We start from the raw sequence: 20,898 nt of genomic DNA on the forward strand, positions 1-20,898 counted from the left end.
AAATAATGTAAAATTTCATTTATATTACTAAAGTAGTATTACATTATCAATTGAACCATCACGTCTAGGGGTGGAAATAGGCTAGGCTAGGCTAGGTTTTAGAAGGCCTGAACCTGGCCTACGATAAATTTAAAAGGCCTAAACCTGGCATAAGGCCTATCATAGGCTCAGTTTTTTGGCCTGGCCTGGCCTTTTTAAAAGTCTGGCCTAGCCTGAAAGTCTATTTAAAAAGCTTGTTTCTCATTAAAGTTTTCAATTAATCTATATAACTTAAGAAGTCTTGTAAGTCGGCCTATATATACATATATAACTGAACCTATTTAGCATTTGTTATATATATATATATGAACCAACTTATCTAACATATCTCTAATATATATGAAAATATAGGTCGGTCTATAAGGCTTTATAGGCTTTTTTAATAGCCTAAGTCTGGCCTATTAAATAAAATAGGCTTTTAAAAAAGCCTAAGCCTGACCTCTTTATTAAATAGGTCTGGTCTGGCGTAGATCTATGTAGGCTGGGCCATAGGCTCCTGTAGACCGGCCTGGCCTATTCCAACCCCTAATCACGACAAAGTAAAAAAAAAACATTCGAAGAACTAAAACTAAAAAAAATGAAATAAAAGAACTAGAGAGATTAAAATTTAAAAATAATAATAAAGAAATCAGAATTTTATTTAATTTTATGATATTAGATCTATGAAAAGCAACCCCAGACATTAAAACCCTAAATTCATATTCATTTCAGATCCATCAAGCATTGTTTTCGTTTTGATATCCATTTCATTGCAATGTCGCTTTCCAATTCGAGATTTCTTGTTTTCTGTCTTTTCCTTCCCAATTTTCGACATCCAAACCCTAAATTCATTCCGAGGAAGATGTATTCTCGATTTCGTGATCATGAAGAAGAAGACAAAGACAATCTCGTTTTCTCATTCAACCGCTTGCTTCATCAGAATCCTACCCCACCCATCGTCCATTTCGGTAAGATTTTAGGTTCCCTTGTCAAGGCCTACCATTATTCAACTGCCGTCTCACTTCATCGACAAATGGAACTTACCGGAGTCGCATCAAACTTAGTCTCCTTGACCATCTTGATCAATTGCTTTTCTCACTTGGGTCTCAATTCTCTTTCCTTTTCTGTTTTTGCCAACATTCTCAAGAAGGGTTATCATCCGGATGCCATAATTTTAACGACAATCATCAAGGGTCTCTGTCTCAATGGTGAAATCCATAAAGCATTGCAATTTCATGACAAGGTCGTAGCCCTAGGATTTCATCTTAACCAAGTTAGTTATGGGACATTAATCAACGGATTATGTAAAGTCGGAGAAACACGAGCTGCCTTGCAATTGCTCAGACAAGTTGATGGGAAATTGGTTCAACCTGATGTGGTAATGTACAGCACAATTATTGATAGTATGTGCAAAGATAAACTTGTTAATGAAGCTTTTCATTTATATTTTGAAATGCTTGCTAAGAGAATTTCTCCTGATGTTGTCACTTACAATGCTTTAATTAGTGGCTTTTGCATTGTTGGTAAATTGGAAGAGGCAATTGCTTTGTTTAATAACATGATATTGGAAAACATCAACCCCAGTGTCTATACCTTTAGTATATTGGTTGATGCATTTTGTAAGGAAGGAAAAGTGAAAGAAGCCAAAAATGTGTTTGCTATGATGATGAAAAAAGACATAAAACCTAACATTGTTACTTATAACTCTTTAATGGATGGATATTGCCTATTGAAAAAAGTGAATAAGGCCATGGATATATTCAACACACTGACCCAGAGAGGAGCAAGTGCAGATGTTTGGAGCTACACTATCATGATAAATGGGCTTTGTAAGATTCATATGGTTGATGAAGCCATTAACTTATTTGAACAAATGCATTGTAGAAACATTATTCCTAATGTGGTAGCTTACAACTCCCTTATTGATGGTTTGAGCAAATTAGGGAGAATCTCAGATGCTTTAAAGCTTATCGATGAGATGCATGATAGAGGTCAACCTCCTGATGTAATCACTTACAATTCATTATTGGATGCTTTATGCAAAAAGCATCATGTTGAAGAGGCAATTGCATTGTTAAGAAAATTTAAAGACCAGGGTATTCAACCGGATTTGTATACATGTAATGTTCTTATTAAGGGACTGTGTCAAAGTGGAAAGCTTAAGAATGCACAAGAGGTTTTTCAAAATCTTTTAATTAAGGGCTACAGTCTGGATGTCCATCATACATATACAGTTATGATCCAAGGGTTGTGTGGCAAGGGTTTGTTTGATGAAGCGTTGACATTGCTGTCAAAAATGAAAGACAATGGCTGTGTTCCAAATGCTGTAACTTATGAAATCATTGTCCGTTCACTGTTTGATAAAGGTGAAAATGATAAGGCAGAGAAACTTCTTCGTGAAATGATTGCGAGAGGTCTTCTAGAAGATTGAAATTAGGTAAACAACTCTCTTGTTACACATTTTTATTTCGAAATTATATTTCATTTTTATGAAATTTTTTAGTTTTGGTAGTTGCATCGCCTAATGAAAAACAAACTTCTATTATTCATGTTTCTTTTGTTGAGTTTACGGCGAAAACCGAGAGATCAATGAGTTTAAATTTAAGAGGAAGTTGTAGAATTATATTATAATAATTGGTGTTGTCTTGAAAATATTGCTGTGTTGGGATTTTACAAATTATAAACTTTCTACAGTTCCAGAAGATTGACTTAACATTTAATTTGCTGGATTTACCATTCTTCTTTTTCATAAGTATTGTTGATTCCTTAAATGGAGTACATGTTGAGATTTACAGTTTTAAAACATATTGAAAACGAGCTTTCTTTTGAATTTTTCATGTTTCTAAATCTAGAGAAATATAACTTGTATTTCCTACATTATCCTTATTAATATAGGAACTTGTTATGGCTTGTATCATGTTATGGATATACTAGAAGTGATTTAAAACGGCTAGTAATTCTGAATGCCCTGGAGATTGATTGCATTTCAGATGCTTGTTTTTTTAGAAGTACTTACATTTATAATCAAGGACACAAGTGTGGTGGGCATTGGAGCGGCTAGAGTTGATTATTTGTATGACATTGTTGTGGATAAAAGTAAGAGCTAAGAACCAAAAGTACTAATGTTGTGAATAGATAAAGGATGATATGATAAGTATTCAAGTATGATTTATGTATAGATAAAGGATGATATAATTGTGGCTCAAATTTTCAAAAAAGAAACATGTGAGCTAAGGTCAAAATGTGTGGTGCTGCTGACCAATGATATGATTTATGATATGCTAAGTATTCAGGTTTTTCTGCATTCTTTGAGTGTGTTACACAGCTGAAATTGATGAATTAAAAGAGCTTTACATAGTGAATAGAGATTAGTGCAGTTAGTCATTACTTAAGTATTCAAAGTAGGACTCTTAATACATAATTTGGAAAGAAACCACAAAGATATCCCCAAAGTAGGGAAACTTGACCAAGTTTAAAATCATTAGATAAGAATACATAAATAAGGCTATATGCCAAATTTGAGGGGATTCGAACTTGAATTACTCGGTTTGGACAAATTAGTTACAATTCTGAATTTAGTGACAACAGTAGCAAAATTGGCTGCACAACTTCTGATACTAGTTAGGTTCTGAACTCTAATAAAGTCCAACAAGTTTTGATCACATATAGGAATCTTGCTACCAAATTTAAGAGGATTCCTACCAGTTTCATATACTCAATTATGAAACTACAGGTACACTCTTCATCGACGACGACGAACGTCCGGAAATAAAGCTTGGAAGTGGATATACAAGTTTTATCGATCTATACGCGAGTGTGAACACAAGGAGGTGTGAAAGTGTGGTCAGAAGTTCAAGAGGGTAAGTTTGCGTTGATTCAATATCTGTGTTGGGATTGGATGGAAATGTTGGAGCAGCGGCTTCCCTTGAGTTAGATGGAAAACCTTTAATTGGTAAGTCATGTTTGGATGTTACAACTTCTGAACATGTGGATTTGAATGGGGAAGGAAATGAAGAAAGTAAGACTGTGTGATGGTTGCATTGAGAGGGTTGAGCATTCATGTTGCCACATTCCTAGTAAGGTGTGGAACCTATATTGAGCAAAGGAAACCAAACTTGAAGTAAAACTACAATTTTGTGCAACCATCATAAGTTGAAAAACCTGGATCCATGGATGGAAGATAGTAGTGCTAGTAGTGATATTGATTCTACTACAGATATAGTATTGTTTTGAAATGCCCAAGAGTCTCTATATCTAGTTTTGTTTATTGTTTCGGAGGATACCCTGTACTATATTTTTTGTGTATACACTAACGATCTAGTTGTACGATGATGCATGGGTTCGGTATTGAGTTACAAGTATGGGTACAAGATACCGAAGTTTAAAAAAATCAAGGTACTTTTTATATAATATAACACGAGAGCTAATTAGTTCAAATCACAATAAAAGAAACAAAAAACACTAAATATTATATTATTATGTTAATATGAGAAAAATGGAGTATCAGACAATTACCGGTACATGTACTAAACTGTTTAACAATTACCCATGCTTCATTATTGTACATATGCTTGAGGTGCTACACTAACAGTTTATCTGCACTTTTTGTTGAAGGACAGAAGGGACTATACAGATCTGCGCTGCACAACTGAACAAGAGAAATGGCATGCAGCATGAAGCCTTCTTTTGTTGCAACATATAATCACAATACAGGGAAATGTATAAGAGCACCTCTCACTTGCAGATGAATCCTGTGAAGAGAGGAGTTTGCAGAAGTGTGATAAGCGATAAGCCAATTAGTTCAGTATTTGAATAGGATGGTTCAAATTTACTCAACTGTAGACTTCCTTCTATTCTTCACAACTAAATACTTATTAGAATACAATGAGTTCTTCAATTATAGGCACAATGGGCCCTCATCTCTCAATATATAGTTATCTCTCAAAATTGAAGGATTCAATCAAACATCTCAGTCTCATAACAAAATCATATAGTCATTAAATCGAGATAAAGCAGATAATATGGTCTTTAAAAAGTTTTAAAAAAAATCATCATACTTAAAAATTGTCAAAAATATCGTTGCTAAATAGATTTTTTTGTGTCTAAGTGTTTTTTCTCTCTTCAATTTTCGATTGTAAACATAGATAAAAGTTTGACAGATGAGATTTTTATTTTCAATACTCTCACTCAGGCTAGGGAGTTACCTTTTTTATTCTCAATTCAATGTTTCTAAAGACTCAACCGAGATAGGTTTTAAAACACCGGTAAGATTAATTCTATTCACCAAAACAAATTAATATCATTCATCAAAACACATTTTTTAATCAAAGATAGTGAAATAATAAATATAAAAAAATCAATAAATAGGATTATAATACTATGATATTATAAAAATACAATTAAAATACAAATGAAATTTTTTCATAAGATGAAGAGAGAGTACAATGTAATTACATGATTTTTCTATAAAATTCAATTAATTTTTTCAAAAATTTTCTTGGATGATTATAAAATGATTAGTGCTCAATTTTTTTTTTTTAAAAATGTCTTTTTATGAAATATTTTATGAACTAATGTAACAAAATGACTTGGTTGTGTGATTTTATCAAGCAATTAAGGTTGTTTGTTCCATAAGCTTTTATGTTTTTTTTTATTGTATGAACTTATATTTTAGCTGTTAATTTTTTTGATAAATCGAATATCTTTTACAAAGTGCTTTTCATCTTTTACAAAGAAGGATCAGGGAATTGAATGCCCTTTGGTTTGGTTCCTAAACTATTAATCTCTTTCGCACTTGGCCTTTGAACTAAACAAATATAGTAAATAGTCTTTAAACTATTGTCAACCATCAAATTTATTCCTAGTTACTATCTAATTCAGAGAATGATAGTTCAGGAAATAAGCGCTTTATCAGGTGACAAGAAGAAGAAATGTAAAATCTGATTCATTAGCATGCTTCTACTCATGGCAGGCAAAGATTTACATTTTAATGCAGATAAGCGCTTTAACTTTGATGGAATGCCTTGAATTTCTCGAAGATACTTGCAACCATTTCGGAAGAGTTGTGAAATTATTCCTTGTTAGATCCAAATATTCCACATTAGCAAACCATGTTAGAATTCATGGAAGAAATTCATCTGACAGGTTACATTTTGGAAGTCCAAACATTTGTACATTTGAAGACACTTTCAAGCACATATTATCATCTGATTTTGGAGACAGATAACCTGAAGCATCTGTTGATACTTTTGGCTTCATGAGAATGTTGTTTTGTAGTATGTGTTTTCCACGTTTCCATAATCTTACAAAGTCGAGTAAGATTTTGAAATGAAAGTGGCAATTCTTGGATGGAAGTGTCCATGAAAAAATGTCTGTTGAATTGTCCATCTATCCAAATATTTCTGGAAAATTTCCAAGAGGTTTACAATAGAAAAGTTTCCAACTCTTTTAGAGATGTCAATTTCAAAGGGGGAAAACTTTTTAGCTCGCTGCCCCCAAAATTATTTAAGATTTTGAGCTTACTGAAAAATCCAATAGAATCGTGAACTGTGACTAAATTCTCACATATACGTCAAGTATTTGTGTTAGAAATTCAAATTTGTCTAAACTTAACTTTAACAAAACGAGACTTCAATTATGAGTATGTTGTAAGCTGTAACAAAAGGATGCTTCAGTTAAGAACTACAGAAAATATAACTTATGGTAAGCAACACGTGCTACGTGCAAACTCCAAACCAGAAAGAGAGAAATGAACTAATTGCAGATATTTATGAGATTGATGACAATGTCCACTGATGCAGCAGGTTTAGAATCGTATAAGGATCTTACTTATTCAAAATCAGTGCTACCAACCACCAACAACCAAGCCTTATCCCACTAAGTAGGGTCGACTATATGGATCAACTGCCGCCATAATGTTCTACTGTAAAAAAAAATCATTTATTCATTAAAACTTGCAGAAAAGCGAGGCTATTGTAATAAATTTATAAAGAAAAAATTCAGAGAAGGAGCTTAAATAAAGTAACAGGAGGAATTCATATTGTCATTTCCACTTGTATGTAATTAGCACAAATGTCATGTTTTCATCGGAGCCTCTTCCATTCTTTGCAGGATGAATTTGAACCTCCTGAGAAAGTTTGAAGATTGAATCATTATGTAATAAGTTAAATGAAGTTATCTTAGAATAAATAGAAAAAAGTCTACTGCTGAGTAAATTTGAACCATCCTATTTGAATATTGAGCTATTTGGTTTATCCCTTATCATACATTCATACTTCACAGGATTCATCTGCAAGTGATAGATGCTCTTATTCATTTCTACAAGATATATAAAGTTGACGGCTTGACATACATTTCCCTATATTATGATTATATGTTGCAACAAAAGAAGGCTTCAGTTAAGCAACATATGTTCCAAGCAAACTCCAAAAAACAGGAGAAAATGAACTGATTGTGATATTGATGAGATTGATCAACAGGTGTAGGTTTACAATTGGATATGGATCCAATTCCGTTTACTATTTCAATTAGTGCAGACTATATTCAAATTTTTATTCACTAAAACTTACACACATAAGTTTATTAAGAAAATTGAATCTATAATAAATTTCTTAGGAAAACATACAGTGAAGTAATAAATGAAACTCCAAACTATTGCCAAAAACTAATATGGTTTAATAATGACAATGATCAAGGCAGAATATTTAATACTAATCAGTATTATGCTTACAAAAAAGAAATACTTTCATGCTGAATGCTAGTTCTCTTGTTCAGTTGTGTGGTGTAGATCTGTATAGTCCCCTTCTGTCCTTCAACAAAAAATGCTCTGATTCTCCAATTTTGTATAAAAGACAAAGATAAGTAATGATGCAACTCTACACAAAGTAGAAAATCACAACTCACCTCAAGCACATGTACAATAATGAAGCTTGGGTAATTGCTAAACAGTGAAGTACTTGTACCGAGAAAATATCTGGTACCGGTACTTGTCTGATACTCCGGTTTTTTCTCATTATTTCGTTGTGACGGAAATTTGTGGCTTTCTCATATATTACCATAATAATATAATATTTAGTGTATTTGAGTTTCTTTTATTGTGAAGTGAATATTTTAGCTCTCTTGTTATATTATACAAAAAGCACCTTAATTTTTTTAAACTGACGGCTCTTGCACCCGTACTTGTAACTCAGTACCGTAACCAGGCATTGTACCACTAGATCGTTAGTGTATACACAAAAAATATAGTGCAGGGTATCCTCCAAAATAATAAACAAAACTAGATATAGAGACTCTTGGGCATTTCAAAACAATACTATAATCTGGAGTAGAATCAATATCACTACTAGCACTACTATCTTCCATCCAAGGATCCAGGTTTTTTCAACTTATGATGGTTGCACAAAATTGTAGTTTTACTTCAATTTTGGTTTCCTTTACTCAATGTAGGTTACACGCCTTACTCGCAATGTGGCAATACAGACTATAAACTTACATTTAAAGAATCATTAGTTAATTTACATTTAGGCTTCATTTACTCTCTTTTATGTTACTAATTTGTGTAAGCCATTTTTAGGATTTAATTTAGACACAAGCCTCATACATAGTGCATGGAACTTAATTGAGTATATGAAACTTGTTGTAATTTATAGAAGCTCAGAACGCACACCAAGTAGAATAGTGGAAATCAACCTCAATTTTATAGGTGGCAAGATTCCTCTTAAATTTGGAAGCAAGTAGAATAGTGGAAATTAAGCATATTGTGCAATTTACTTAACAAAATCCTGAGGGAATGCAGTAAATGATAACACATAACTTACATGCATCTAGTCGTCAAGGAACTGATTTTAACAAGTTTCTCTGAGAGGGCTTTGGCAGACCTCGTTTCAAACTATATATCACTTGCATCTAGGAACTGATTTCAACATTCAGAATCGTCATTGAGGTAGGATATCATTTAAACTTAATTCTCATGGAGTTCTTAGAATAGTTGATAACTGTAATTTGGAAGTCTTAATAAAAATGTTGTCGAGTATATTGCATGGATCCACTACCACTATTATCACCCATCCAAGGACCTAGGTTCTTCAACTTATGATAGTTGCACAAATTTTTGGTTTCACTTAAATTTTAGATCCCTTTACTCAATAAATGTTCTATACCTTACTAGGAATGTGGCAATACATATCCTAAAGGAGTGCAGCAAATGACATCACATAAATTTCATGCCAATTTGAAGAATCCTATTAGTTGGATTAATTCAAATTGAATACTCAAGTAATGACTAACTGCACTAATCTCTATTCACTATGTAAAGCTCTTTTAATACATCAATTTCAGTTGTGTAACACACTCAAAGAATGCAAAAAAACCCATTATACAGCAGAAACATAATTCATATCATTGGTCAGCAGCACCACACATTTTGACTTTAGCTCACATGTTTCTTTTTTGAAAATTTGAGCCACAATTATATCATCCTTTATCTATACATAAATCATACTTGAATACCTACCATATCATCCCTTATCTATTCACAACAATAGTACTTTTGGTTCTTACTTTTATCCACAACAAAGTCATCCAAATAATCAACTCTAGCCGCTCCAATGCCCACCATACTTGTGTCCTTGATTATAAATGTAAGTACTTCTAAAAAAAACAAGCCTCTGAAATGCAATCAATCTCCATAACATGATACAAGCCATAACAAGTTCCTATATTAATAAGGATAATGTAGGAAATACAACAAGTTATATTTCTCTAGATTTAGAAACATGAAAAATTCAAAAGAAAGCCCATTTTCAACATGTTTTTAAACTGTAAATCTGAATATGTACTCCATTTAAGGAATCAACAATACTTCTGAAAAAGAAGAATGGTAAATCCAGCAAATTGAATGTTAAGTCAATCTTTGGAGCTGTAAAAAGTGTAGCATAATTTGTAAAATCCCAACACAGCAATATTTTCAAGACGACACCAACTATTATAGTATAATTGTACAACTTCCTCTTAAGTTTAAACTCAGTGATCTCTCGGTTTTTGCCGTCTAAACACACTCAACAAAAGAAACATGAATAATAGAAGTTTGTTTCTCATTAGGCGATGCAACTACCAAAGCTAAATAATGTCATAAAAATGAAATATAATTTCAAAATAAAAATGTGTAACAAGAGAGCTGTTTACCTAATTTCAATCTTCCAGAAGACCTCTCGCAATCATTTCACGAAGAAGTTTCTCTGCCTTATCATTTTCACCTTTATCAAACAGAGAACGGACGATTATTTCATAAGTTACAGCATTTGGAACACAGCCATTGTCTTTCATTTTTGACAGCAACACGAACGCTTCATCAAACAAACCCTTGCCACACAACCCTTGGATCATAACGGTATAAGTATAGACATTTGGATTGTAGCCTTTGATTAAAAGATTTTGAAAAACCTCTTGTGCATTCTTAAGCCTTCCACTTTGGCACAGTCCATTAATAAGAATATTATATGTATACAAATCCGGTTGAATACCCTGGTCTTTAAATTTTCTTAACAATGCAATTGCCTCTTCAACATGATGCTTTTTGCATAAAGCATCCAATAATGAATTGTAAGTAATTATATCAGGAGGTTGACCTATATCATGCATCTCATCGATAAGCTTTAAAGCATATGAGATTCTCCCTTGTTTGCTCAAACCATCAATAAGGGAACTATAAGTTACCTTATCAGGAATAATGTTTCTACAATGCATTTGTTCAAATAGATTCATAGCTTCATCAACCATTTGAATCTTACACAGTCCATTGATCATGACATTGTAGCTCCAGACATCCGCACTCACTCCTAGTTGGGACATAGTGTTGAATATATCCTTTGCCCTATTCACTTTTTTCACTAGGCAATATCCATCCATTAAAGAGTTATAAGTAACAATGTCAGGTTTGATGTCTTTTTTCATCATCACAGCAAACACATTTTTGGCTTCTTTCACTTTTCCTTCCTTACAAAATGCATCAACCAGTATATTAAAGGTATAGACATCGGGGTTGATGTTTTCCAAAATCATGTTATTAAACAATGCAATTGCCTCTTTCAATTTACCAACAATGCAAAAGCCACTAATTAAAGTAGTGTAAGTGACAACATCGGGAGAAATTCTCTTAGCAAGCATTTCAAAATATAAATGAAAAGCTTCATTAACAAGTTTGTCTTTACACATACTATCAATAATTGTGCTGTACATTACCACATCAGGTTGAACCAATTTTCCATCAACTCGTCTGAGCAACTGTAGGGCTGCTCTTGTTTCTCCAACTTTACATAATCCGTTGACAAGTGTCCCATAACTAACTTGGTTAAGATGAAATCCAAGGGCAACGAGCTTGTCATGAAAGTGCAATGCTTGATGGATTTGACCTTTGAGACAGAGACCCTTGATGATTGTATTGAAAGTTATGGCATCCGGATGAAAACCCTTCTTAAGAATGTTGGCAAATACAGAAAAAGAAAGAGAGTTAAGACCCAATTGACAAAAGCAATTTACCAAGATGTTCAGGGTGACTAAGCTTGAAGCCATTCCTGTTAATTCCAATTGTCGATGAAGTAAAATAGCAGTGGAGTAATGGTTGGCCTTAACAAGGGAGCCTAAGATCTTATTGAATTGGATGATAGGCGGAGTGGGATTGTGATGGAGCAAGCGAGTGAATGAGGAAACGAGATTGTGTTCGTATTCTTCATGGAACTGAGTTGGATTTGACGACAGGAAGCATCGTCGAATGAGTTGATTAGGGTTTTGAAGTTGAAAATTGGGAATGAAAACAGCAGCATACCTCAAAGTTGAAAACGACATTGTCATTTACGTTGCAATCAAATGAATCTTGCTATAACGAAATCAATGTTTCAAAAAATCGAAAATGATTGTTTGTTTAGTGTTTGGTTTTTACGAAAATGATTTTAAATTGATAATAACAAAATTGCCTTTTTAGAAAGAAACAAATAAACTATTTAATAGGTCCATATATAATTTGTCGATTTTAAAAATATTTTAAATTACATGATTAATGATAATGCGTAGGCCGTATAAATATTTTAAATTATCAGTGTATATTCTTTTTTTCTCTTAAATTATTATATTTTTGTAATTATATTCTTAATTAATAATTATCTATTGAACCAATAAGAAAATGTTAACCTTTAATCATTTACAGTATAATAATGATCTAATTACAAAATTTAATTGTTTAAAGATTTTAATAATTTCTCTTACGAACAGAAACCATAAGCGAAGATAAAAAACTATTTGAGTTTCATACTACCAAAAAAATATTTGAGTTTCGATGCGGTGGAGTGAATTCTTTACAATGTTAACACTCTAATGTTTAACTAAGTGAATGAGTGAGAAAATAATTTGAGTGTATGAACGGATGAATACTTGTAATGACGCGTGTTATGTTTTATATTAGGAGGACAGTTAAAACCGTCTCCATGAGATCTGACGCCTCATGCGAGTGATTGTCTGATGCAACAATGAGAAGTGTGTTAGATGTCATAATGACATGTCCTCCATTTGGGTGCAACAATGAGAAGTGTGTTGGATGTCATAATGACATGTCCTCCATTTGGGTGAGGTCTCACTTCTTCTCCGCATCTTTTCGTGTAATGTTTGCTATTAGGCATTTCGTGGGTCTTGCGAGCGGTTTAGAACAATTGTCCATTCGCCTTTGTTACTTGTATAACAAGATTTCGTCATCCATTAAAAGTGAAGTGTGAATCTTTTCGGGCAATGTTTGCTATTAGGCATTTTGTGGATCTTGCGAGCAGTTTAGAACAATTGTCCATTCGCCTTTATTACTTGTATAACAAGATTTTGTCATCCATTAAAAGTGAAGTGTTTCACACGCATATACTACTAGTTGTTTTAATCATTTAATTTGATTCAATTTTAATTTTGATAAAAAATCATACATGTTTTTAATTTGAGAATCAAGAATAGTCTTGTAAGTAAATCGTTTGACCCACTATGAGAGAAAATTTTACAATAGTATAATTGCTGTGACTTTCATAACTTTGAAAATTTTGATATGCTTTGATGCATAGTAACTAGGGGAAGTGTATAAATTGAACAACTCATTGTATAGTCTAATAAGTATTTAGGCCCGTTTGTTTTGGTTTTTTTTTAAAATGATTTTTATAGTGTTACAAAATTTTGTGAAAATTTTTTTTATAAAGAAACTTTTTATAGAAGCTTCAAATGAAAATTTTATTTGAATAGTTATTCTTAAAATGTGATTTTAGGTATTTCATCTATTTATGGGGAAAAAATTTGGATATCAAAATTTCAAAAAATCACTTAATTTTGAAGCTATTTCAAATAGATTTTCATAAAAATCATTTTTGAAATACAACTTTTTGAAAAAATTGCGATTTTGACTAAGTTTTGGTCTTTAATAATCTATGTTTATGTTCTAGGATGTCAAAATTAGTGTTTCATTTTAGAAATAACGAATATAAAAAACTTGTAATATTTTGAAAAACGGTTTTAGAAAATCTATTTTCAAAAATACAAAGAAAAAATCCATTTTTTTAAAGCTGAAACAAACAAGCCCTTGCCCTTAGTTGTGCCTATAATTCCCAGTGACATAACTATATATTGAGAGATAAGGGCTACTATAATTTAAAAATTGCTTAGAAATTTAAAAAATGATTTTTTTTTCATTAAAAGTTTTAGAGATTTACTCTCTGAATACATCAAGCTTAGTCCCTTTTGATGAATGTTTGCAAGTGCTTTCAAACTTGAGCAATTCCCAAATGTTATTGAACCAGAATGTTGATTGGTGGTATGGTTATGGTACCAAATGAATGGTGCAACACTCAAAGGAACTAAATCACCTTTTCCAACTAGCATCCAAGGAAGAGAATCAAATTAAGATGAAGGCATGAATCATGTTTCCATGTAGTATGAGTATATGTTGTAAGATGTAACAAAAGGAGGCTTCAGTTAAGTACTACATAAAATATGACTAATGGTAAGCAACATGTGCTCCATGCAAACTCCAAAACAGAAAGAGAGAAAAATTAACTAATTGTGGTATTTATGAGATTCATGACAATGTCCACAGATGTAGGTTTAGAATCGTATAAAGATCCTACTCATTCAAAATTAGTGCTAGTATAAAAATAATCATTTATTCACTAAAACTTGCAGAAATCTATGGCTGCAAAGTTTAGACAATTGAGGTTATTCTTATAGTCATTTCCACTTGTGTTTAATTATTCAATCTTCAGACTAATCATCTATATATCATTTGTAAACATCCTTTCATAACTTAATGTTTAGACACCAATTAAGAACCCTTCAGTAACACATATCGGTCTCTGCGCAGGTGTGATGTTTTCTTCAAAGCATCTTCCATTCTTTACAGGATGAATTTGAACCTCCTGATGAAGTTTGAAGATTGAATCATTATGTAACAAGTTAAACGGAATTATGTTAGAATGAATAGAAGGAAGTCTACTGTTGAGTAAATTTGAACCATCCTATTCAAATACTGAACTAACTGATTTCACACTTCTGCTACTCCTCTCTCTTCACAGGATTCATTTGCAAGTGAGAGATGCTCTTATTCATTTCTTCAAGATATATAGAGTTGAAGGTTGCAACAAAAGAAGGCTTCAGTTAAGCAACATATGTTCCAAGTAAACTCAAAAAACAGGAGAAAATGAACTGATTGTGATATTGATGAGATTTATCAACAGATGTAGGTTTACAATTGGATATGGATCCAATTCCGTTCAATCTTAAATTAGTGCAGACTATATTCAGGTTTGTATTCACTAAAACTTATACACGCGCGGGCGCGCACACACAAGTTTATCAAGAAAATTGAATCAATTCTAAATTTCTTAGGAAAACATACAATGAAATAATAAATGAAACTCCAAACTATTGCCAAAAACTAATATGGTTTAATAATGATAATGATCAAGGAAGAAAATTTAATACTAATCAGTATTGGAAAAAAATGCTTACAAAAAAGAAATACTTTCATGCTTAATGCTAGTTCTCTTGTTCAGTTGTGTGGTATAGATCTCTATAGTCCCCTTCTGTCCTTCAACAAAAAATGCTCTGATTCTCCAATACTGTATAAAAGACAAAGATAAGTAACATTAAATATACATCACTAAAAAGATATGTTTCTTTCTTTTCTTAATGAAACAACAATAATGCAACACTACACAAAGTAGAAAATCACAATTCACCTCAAGCATATGTACAATAATGAAGCATAGGTAATTGCTAAACAGTGAAGTACTTGTACCGGGAAAATATCTGGTACTGGTACTTGTCTGATACTCCGGTTTTTTCTCATTATTTCGTGGTGACGGAAATTTGTGGCTTTCTCATATATTAACATAATAATATAATATTTAGTTTACTTGAGTTTCTTTTATTGTGAAGTGAACATTTTAGCTCTCATGTTATATTATATAAAAAGCACCTTGATTTTTATTAAATTGACGGCTCTTGCACCCGTACTTGTAACCTACTACCATACCCAGGGATCGTACAACTAGATCGTTAGTGTATACACACAAAAAATAGTGCAGGGTATCCACCAAAATAATAAACAAAACTAGATATAGAGACTCTTGGGCATTTCAAACAATACTATAATCTGGAGTAGAATCAATATCACTACTAGCACTACTATCTTCCATCCAAGGATCCAGGTTTTTCAACTTATGATGGTTACACAAAATTGTAGTTTTACTTCAATTTTGGTTTCCTTTACTCAATATAGGTTACACGCCTTACTCGCAATGTGGCAATACAGACTATGAACTTACATTTAAAGAATCATTAGTTAATTTACGTTTAGGCTTCATTTACTCTCTTTTATGTTACTAATTTGTGTAAGCCATTTTTAGGCTTTAATTTGGGTACAAGCCTCATAGATAGTGCATGGAACTTAATTGAGTATATGAAACTTGTTGTAGTCTATAGAAGCTCAGAACGCACACCAAGTAGAGTAGTGGAAATCAACCTCAATTTTATAGGTGGCAAGATTCCTCTTAAATTTGGAACCAAGATTCCTACATGTGGATCAAAACTTGTTGGACTTTATTACAGCAGTATCAGAAGTTGTGCAGTCACTTTTTCTATTGCTGCCACTAAATTCAAACTTGTAACTAACTTCTCCAAACCAAGTTATTCAAGTTCAAATCCCTTCAAATTTTGCACGTAGGCTTATTTATGTGTTCTAACCTTTAGTTTTCTTAATTATTGATTTTAAACTTGGTAGAGTTTGCCTACCTTGGGAAATCTATGTGGTTTCTTTCCAAATTATGTATTAATAGTTCTATAAGAATTTTAAATTTGTTAGACTAGTGAACTTGCCTTCTTAGCACTAGTATCCAGATAACTAAATTTGTAAAACCCCAACCCAGAATATTTTCAAGACAACACCAACTATTATAGTATAATTGTACAACTTCCTCTTAAGTTTAAACTCACTGGTTTCTCAGTTTTTGCCGTATAAACACACTCAACAAAAGAAACATGAGTAATAGAAGTTTGTTTCTCATTAGGCGATGCAACTACCAAAACTAAATAATGTCATAAAAATGAAATATAATTTCCAAATAAAAATGTGTAACAAGAGAGTTGTTTACCTAATTTCAATCTTCCAGAAGACCTCTCGCAATCATCTCACGAAGAAGTTTCTCTGCCTTATCATTTTCACCTTTATAAAACAGAGAACGGACAATTATTTCATAAGTTACAGCATTTGGAACACAGCCATTGCCTTTCATTTTTGTCAGCAATGCCAACGCTTCATCAAACAAACCCTTGCCACACAACCCTTGGATCATAACCGTATATGTATGGACATCTAGACTGTAGCCCTTAATTAAAAGATTTTGAAAAACCTCTTGTGCATTCTTAAGCCTTCCACTTTGGCACAGTCCCTTAATAAGAATATTATATGTATACAAATTTGGTTGAATACCCTGGTCTTTAAATTTTCTTAACAATGCAATTGCCTCTTCAACATAATGCTTTTTGCATAAAGCATCCAATAATGAATTGTAAGTGATTATATCAGGAGATTGACCTCTATCATGCATCTCATCAATAAGCTTTATAGCATCTGAGATTCTCCCTAATTTGCTCAAACCATCAATAAGGGAGTTGTAAGCTACCACATCAGGAATAATGTTTCTACAATGCATTTGTTCAAATAAGTTAATGGCTTCATCAACCATTTGAATCTTACACAGTCCATTGATCATGATAGTGTAGCTCCGAACATTTGCACTCACTCCTCTCTGGGTCAAAGTGTTGAATATATCCATGGCCTCATTCACTTTTTTCACTAGGCAATATCCATCCATTAAAGAGTTATAAGTAACAATGTCAGGTTTTGTGTCTTTTTTCATCATCATAGCAAACACATTTTTAGCTTCTTTCACTTTTCCTTCCTTACAAAATGCATCAACCAATATACTAAAGGTATAGACATCTGAGTTGATGTTTTCCAACATCATCTTATTAAACAAAGCAATTGCCTCTTTCAATTTACCAACAATGCAAAAGCCACTAATTAAAGCAGTGTAAGTGACAACATCGGGAGAAATTCTCTTAGCAAGCATTTCACAATATAAATCAAAAGCTTCATTAACAAGTTTATCTTTGCACATACTATCAATAATTATGTTGTACATTACCACATCAGGTTGAACCAATTTCCCATCAACTTGTCTGAGCAATTGCAAGGCAGCTCGTGTTTCTCCGACTTTACATAATCCGTTGATAAGTGTCCCATAACTAACTTGGTTGAGATGAAATCCTAGGGCAACGAGCTTGTCATGAAAGTGCAATTCTTGATGGATTTGAGCTTTGAGACAGAGACCTTTGATGATTGTATTAAAAGTTATGACATTTGGGTGATAACCCTTCTTGAGAATGTTGGCAAAAACAGAAAAGGAAAGAGAAATGAGACCCAATTGACAAAAGCAATTGATCAAGATGTTGAAGGTGAATAAGTCTGAAGCAATTCCCGTTAATACCAATCGTCGATGAAGCGAAGCGGCAGTAGAGTAATGGTTGGCCTTGACAAGGGAACCTAAAATCTTGTTAAATTGCAAGATGGGTGGGGTAGGATTCTGATGGAGCAAACGATTGAATGAGAAAACGAGATTGTCTTTGTCTTCTTCTTCTTCTTCTTCATGATCACGTAATCGAGAGAACATCTTCCTCGGAATGAATTTAGGGTTTGGATGTCGAAAATTGGGAATGAAAAGAGAGAAAACAACACATCTCAAATTGGAAAACGACATTGATATGAAATGGATATCAGAACGAAAACAATGCTGGATCGATATGAATATGTCTGGTGCTGTGTTGTGTTTTATCAACTTGTTTTATGTTGTGTTTCATTTCATAGATCCAATATCACAATTAAATAAATCTTTATTATTATTTTTAAATTTTAATCTCTATATTTTATAATATGGATTTTTAGTTCTTTTATTTATTTTTTCTAACTAGTTTGTGTTTGTTTAGTTGTAATACCAATATGTTTTACGAATAAATAAAGTCTAGTTGATTTCACAAAAGATAGTACAAATACAAGACAATTATTTCTATTGTGTCCGACCTGGCAACATATGTTACACTTTCCTTCCATTTTTTTCATGATCGTCCATATTAGTTCTAATACGTGTGTTGTTAGATTGACCTTTTTTCTTTCTTCGCATCATTCATTATGCCAAACTACTCCCCCCTCATACGCAGGCCAGTAATCCTCCTTTGCGATTACTGGAAATTCATTATTGTATAATTCGAGCTAGGTGTCGGTCTTGTAAATGGGAGATAAGAGTGTTAAGACATCTCAGTGCGCATATGAACATGTTGTTATGACAGGGGGGCAAGGCATGCGAAAGGCTTAAAACTTTCCGCAGTCGAACCACCCTTCTTCTAGTAGAACCCTAAATTCTTGTCTCAGCAGGTCCTCATTGTGGTCAATTGTTTCTTTGACATTGAAGATGTGGTTGAATCGGTCGAAGGCTGTTGGCTTTGGAAGATTATTCTTTCATAAATTTCATGCAACTTTCGCTGAACGGTTGTCCCGATTATGAAACTGCACTCCACGGCTCTCCTCTTCTTGCGAACAGTGATGTCATCCTAAAGTAGGTTGATCTTACCAAGGCAGTAATCAGAAGGTGTCTAATGCCCTTAAAAACACCACTCGTCGACTCCACACGATTTGTAGTCATGTGGACTCATCACTCCCCATTGTCGTAAGCCCTAGTCCATTTCTCTCGGGCTAAATTATCAATCCATTTACCTGCATCCGAATTTGACAATACGGTTTCACGACGATAATGTTGGAATGTTAAAGGTGTTTGATATCACAAATGAGCTTTTCAAATGTGTTGCAAAGAAAATATCTTAATATTGTGATTGCCATGGAATTAGTTGATATTGTCAAAGCTTGGTTAACCACAATAAGAAAAAGTGGTTGGGATAATTTATTCGCCGATGTCTAAGAATTTTATGTTGCTAAAGGTATTCTGGTGCCAAATATGGATGACGAAATACTTGTTCGAGGTCGTTCAAGGGTAGAAGTGATGACTATCACTAATCTTCATTATTAACGTGCATAGATTTTTTATGCTGTTATTGACAAATTATGTATGGAGACGAATCATCGCTTTAGTGAAGGAAGTAGCATTATCCTTGATTGTGTCTTATGTCTTGACCCCAAGTACTCTTTCTCCAAGTTTGATGTTGATAAGCTTGCTCGTCTTGCTGATATTCACCATGCAGACTTTTCTGATGATGACCGTGGAACAATAAGGATCAACTTTAGACTTATGTTTTTCAAGTGAAAAGAAATGCTTCATTTTTCATTTGTGAAACTGTTAAAATTTTGGATATGAAGATGGTTCAAACTGAAAAATATTTGGTATTTCCATTGGTTTACATACTTATTGAGTTAACTTTGATATTGTCGGTATTGACAACATTCGTTGAAAGAGCTTTTTCAGCAATGAAGATTATCAAGTCTAAATTGCGCAATAAGATTGTTACACCGAGCGGGAGATATTCAAGTCACTTGATGATATTGATATTATTCAAACATTCACCGCAAAAAAGTCTCGGAAAGGACATTTACCTCGTGATTTTATTTAACACACTATTATAAGCTTATATTTCATCTCTTTTATTTTAAATTATATTTTTGCTGACAAAATTACAAGTCTAAGTTTTTTTAATTGATGACTATTTATTTAATATATACAATGGATTTCGGTCCAAAATATTTTAATCTGAGTAGAAAATATTTTAATATTTTCATACAAGTATTTCTTAAAGGGTCATGAAAGTGTTTGTGATGAAAAATTACTATTAAGTACATTTTACAAGACTTGGCAATAAATCCTCTGCAATGGATTTAGCATTAACTTAAAAGCTCGGTTTAGATGTCTAGCTTATAGCATGAGGCATATATATATATATATATATATATATATATATATATATATATATATATATATATATATATATATATATATATATATATATATATATATATATATATATATATATATATATATATATATATATATATATATATATATATATTAGGGGTGTTTGCGGTGTGGTTTGGACGATTTTGATGAAAAAAATATAATCTAAATGACAAGAAAAAATCGTGCAGTTTGGTTTGGTTCGGTTCAGTTTGCTTTTAAAAAAACAAATCAAACCAATGCGATTTGGTTTGGTTCGGTTGATTCGGTTTTTTTATAAATATTTTATTGAGTCATACATACACATATAGATGACAACATAACTTTGTATTTAGACATTCATACACTATCA

General features: G+C 32.6%; 3 protein-coding genes across 9 annotated transcripts; 1 reads left to right on the forward strand and 2 right to left on the reverse strand.

Annotated features, from left to right (window-relative positions):
- Positions 1-719: 719 nt before the first annotated feature.
- Positions 720-4,915, forward strand: LOC131653159 (pentatricopeptide repeat-containing protein At1g12300, mitochondrial-like). 3 transcript variants are annotated; one of them, XM_058923242.1, is made up of 2 exons: positions 720-2,455; positions 4,633-4,915. In XM_058923242.1, exon 1 carries the CDS (start codon positions 794-796, stop codon positions 2,447-2,449), a length of 1,656 nt encoding a protein of 551 aa, XP_058779225.1. In that variant the 5' UTR covers positions 720-793; the 3' UTR covers positions 2,450-2,455; positions 4,633-4,915. The 3 variants fall into 3 exon arrangements, with proteins under 3 accessions (XP_058779225.1, XP_058779224.1, XP_058779227.1); XM_058923241.1 differs by having other exon boundaries at positions 4,638-4,915; XM_058923244.1 differs by lacking the exon at positions 4,633-4,915 and adding an exon at positions 3,752-4,614.
- Positions 4,916-6,755: 1,840 nt separating this feature from the next.
- On the reverse strand, positions 6,756-11,935 carry LOC131653157 (putative pentatricopeptide repeat-containing protein At1g12700, mitochondrial). Of its 5 annotated transcripts, none has more exons than XR_009298970.1 (2): positions 7,748-11,935; positions 6,756-6,940 (listed from the first exon to the last, which is right to left on the reverse strand). XR_009298970.1 is itself a non-coding variant. In XM_058923240.1 (2 exons), exon 1 carries the CDS (start codon positions 11,863-11,865, stop codon positions 10,207-10,209), a length of 1,659 nt encoding a protein of 552 aa, XP_058779223.1. In that variant the 5' UTR covers positions 11,866-11,935; the 3' UTR covers positions 6,756-7,144; positions 10,201-10,206. The 5 variants fall into 5 exon arrangements, 3 of the variants coding, with proteins under 3 accessions (XP_058779223.1, XP_058779222.1, XP_058779221.1); XR_009298969.1 differs by having other exon boundaries at positions 6,756-7,144; XM_058923240.1 differs by having other exon boundaries at positions 6,756-7,144; positions 10,201-11,935.
- A 4,623-nt stretch (positions 11,936-16,558) lies between these two features.
- Positions 16,559-18,350, reverse strand: LOC131653156 (pentatricopeptide repeat-containing protein At1g62930, chloroplastic-like). Its single transcript, XM_058923237.1, has one exon. It carries the CDS (start codon positions 18,348-18,350, stop codon positions 16,689-16,691), a length of 1,662 nt encoding a protein of 553 aa, XP_058779220.1. The 3' UTR covers positions 16,559-16,688.
- Between the last annotated feature and the right edge of the window lie 2,548 nt (positions 18,351-20,898).

This window comes from Vicia villosa, linkage group LG2 (assembly GCF_029867415.1).
Source record: "Vicia villosa cultivar HV-30 ecotype Madison, WI linkage group LG2, Vvil1.0, whole genome shotgun sequence".
NCBI lineage: Eukaryota > Viridiplantae > Streptophyta > Magnoliopsida > Fabales > Fabaceae > Vicia > Vicia villosa.

Coding starts and splice junctions, on each gene's coding strand:
- LOC131653159 (XM_058923242.1), top strand. CDS start 794: ATGTCGCTTTCCAATTCGAGATTTCTTGTTTTCTGTCTTTTCCTTCCC.
- LOC131653157 (XM_058923240.1), bottom strand. CDS start 11,865: ATGACAATGTCGTTTTCAACTTTGAGGTATGCTGCTGTTTTCATTCCC.
- LOC131653156 (XM_058923237.1), bottom strand. CDS start 18,350: ATGTCGTTTTCCAATTTGAGATGTGTTGTTTTCTCTCTTTTCATTCCC.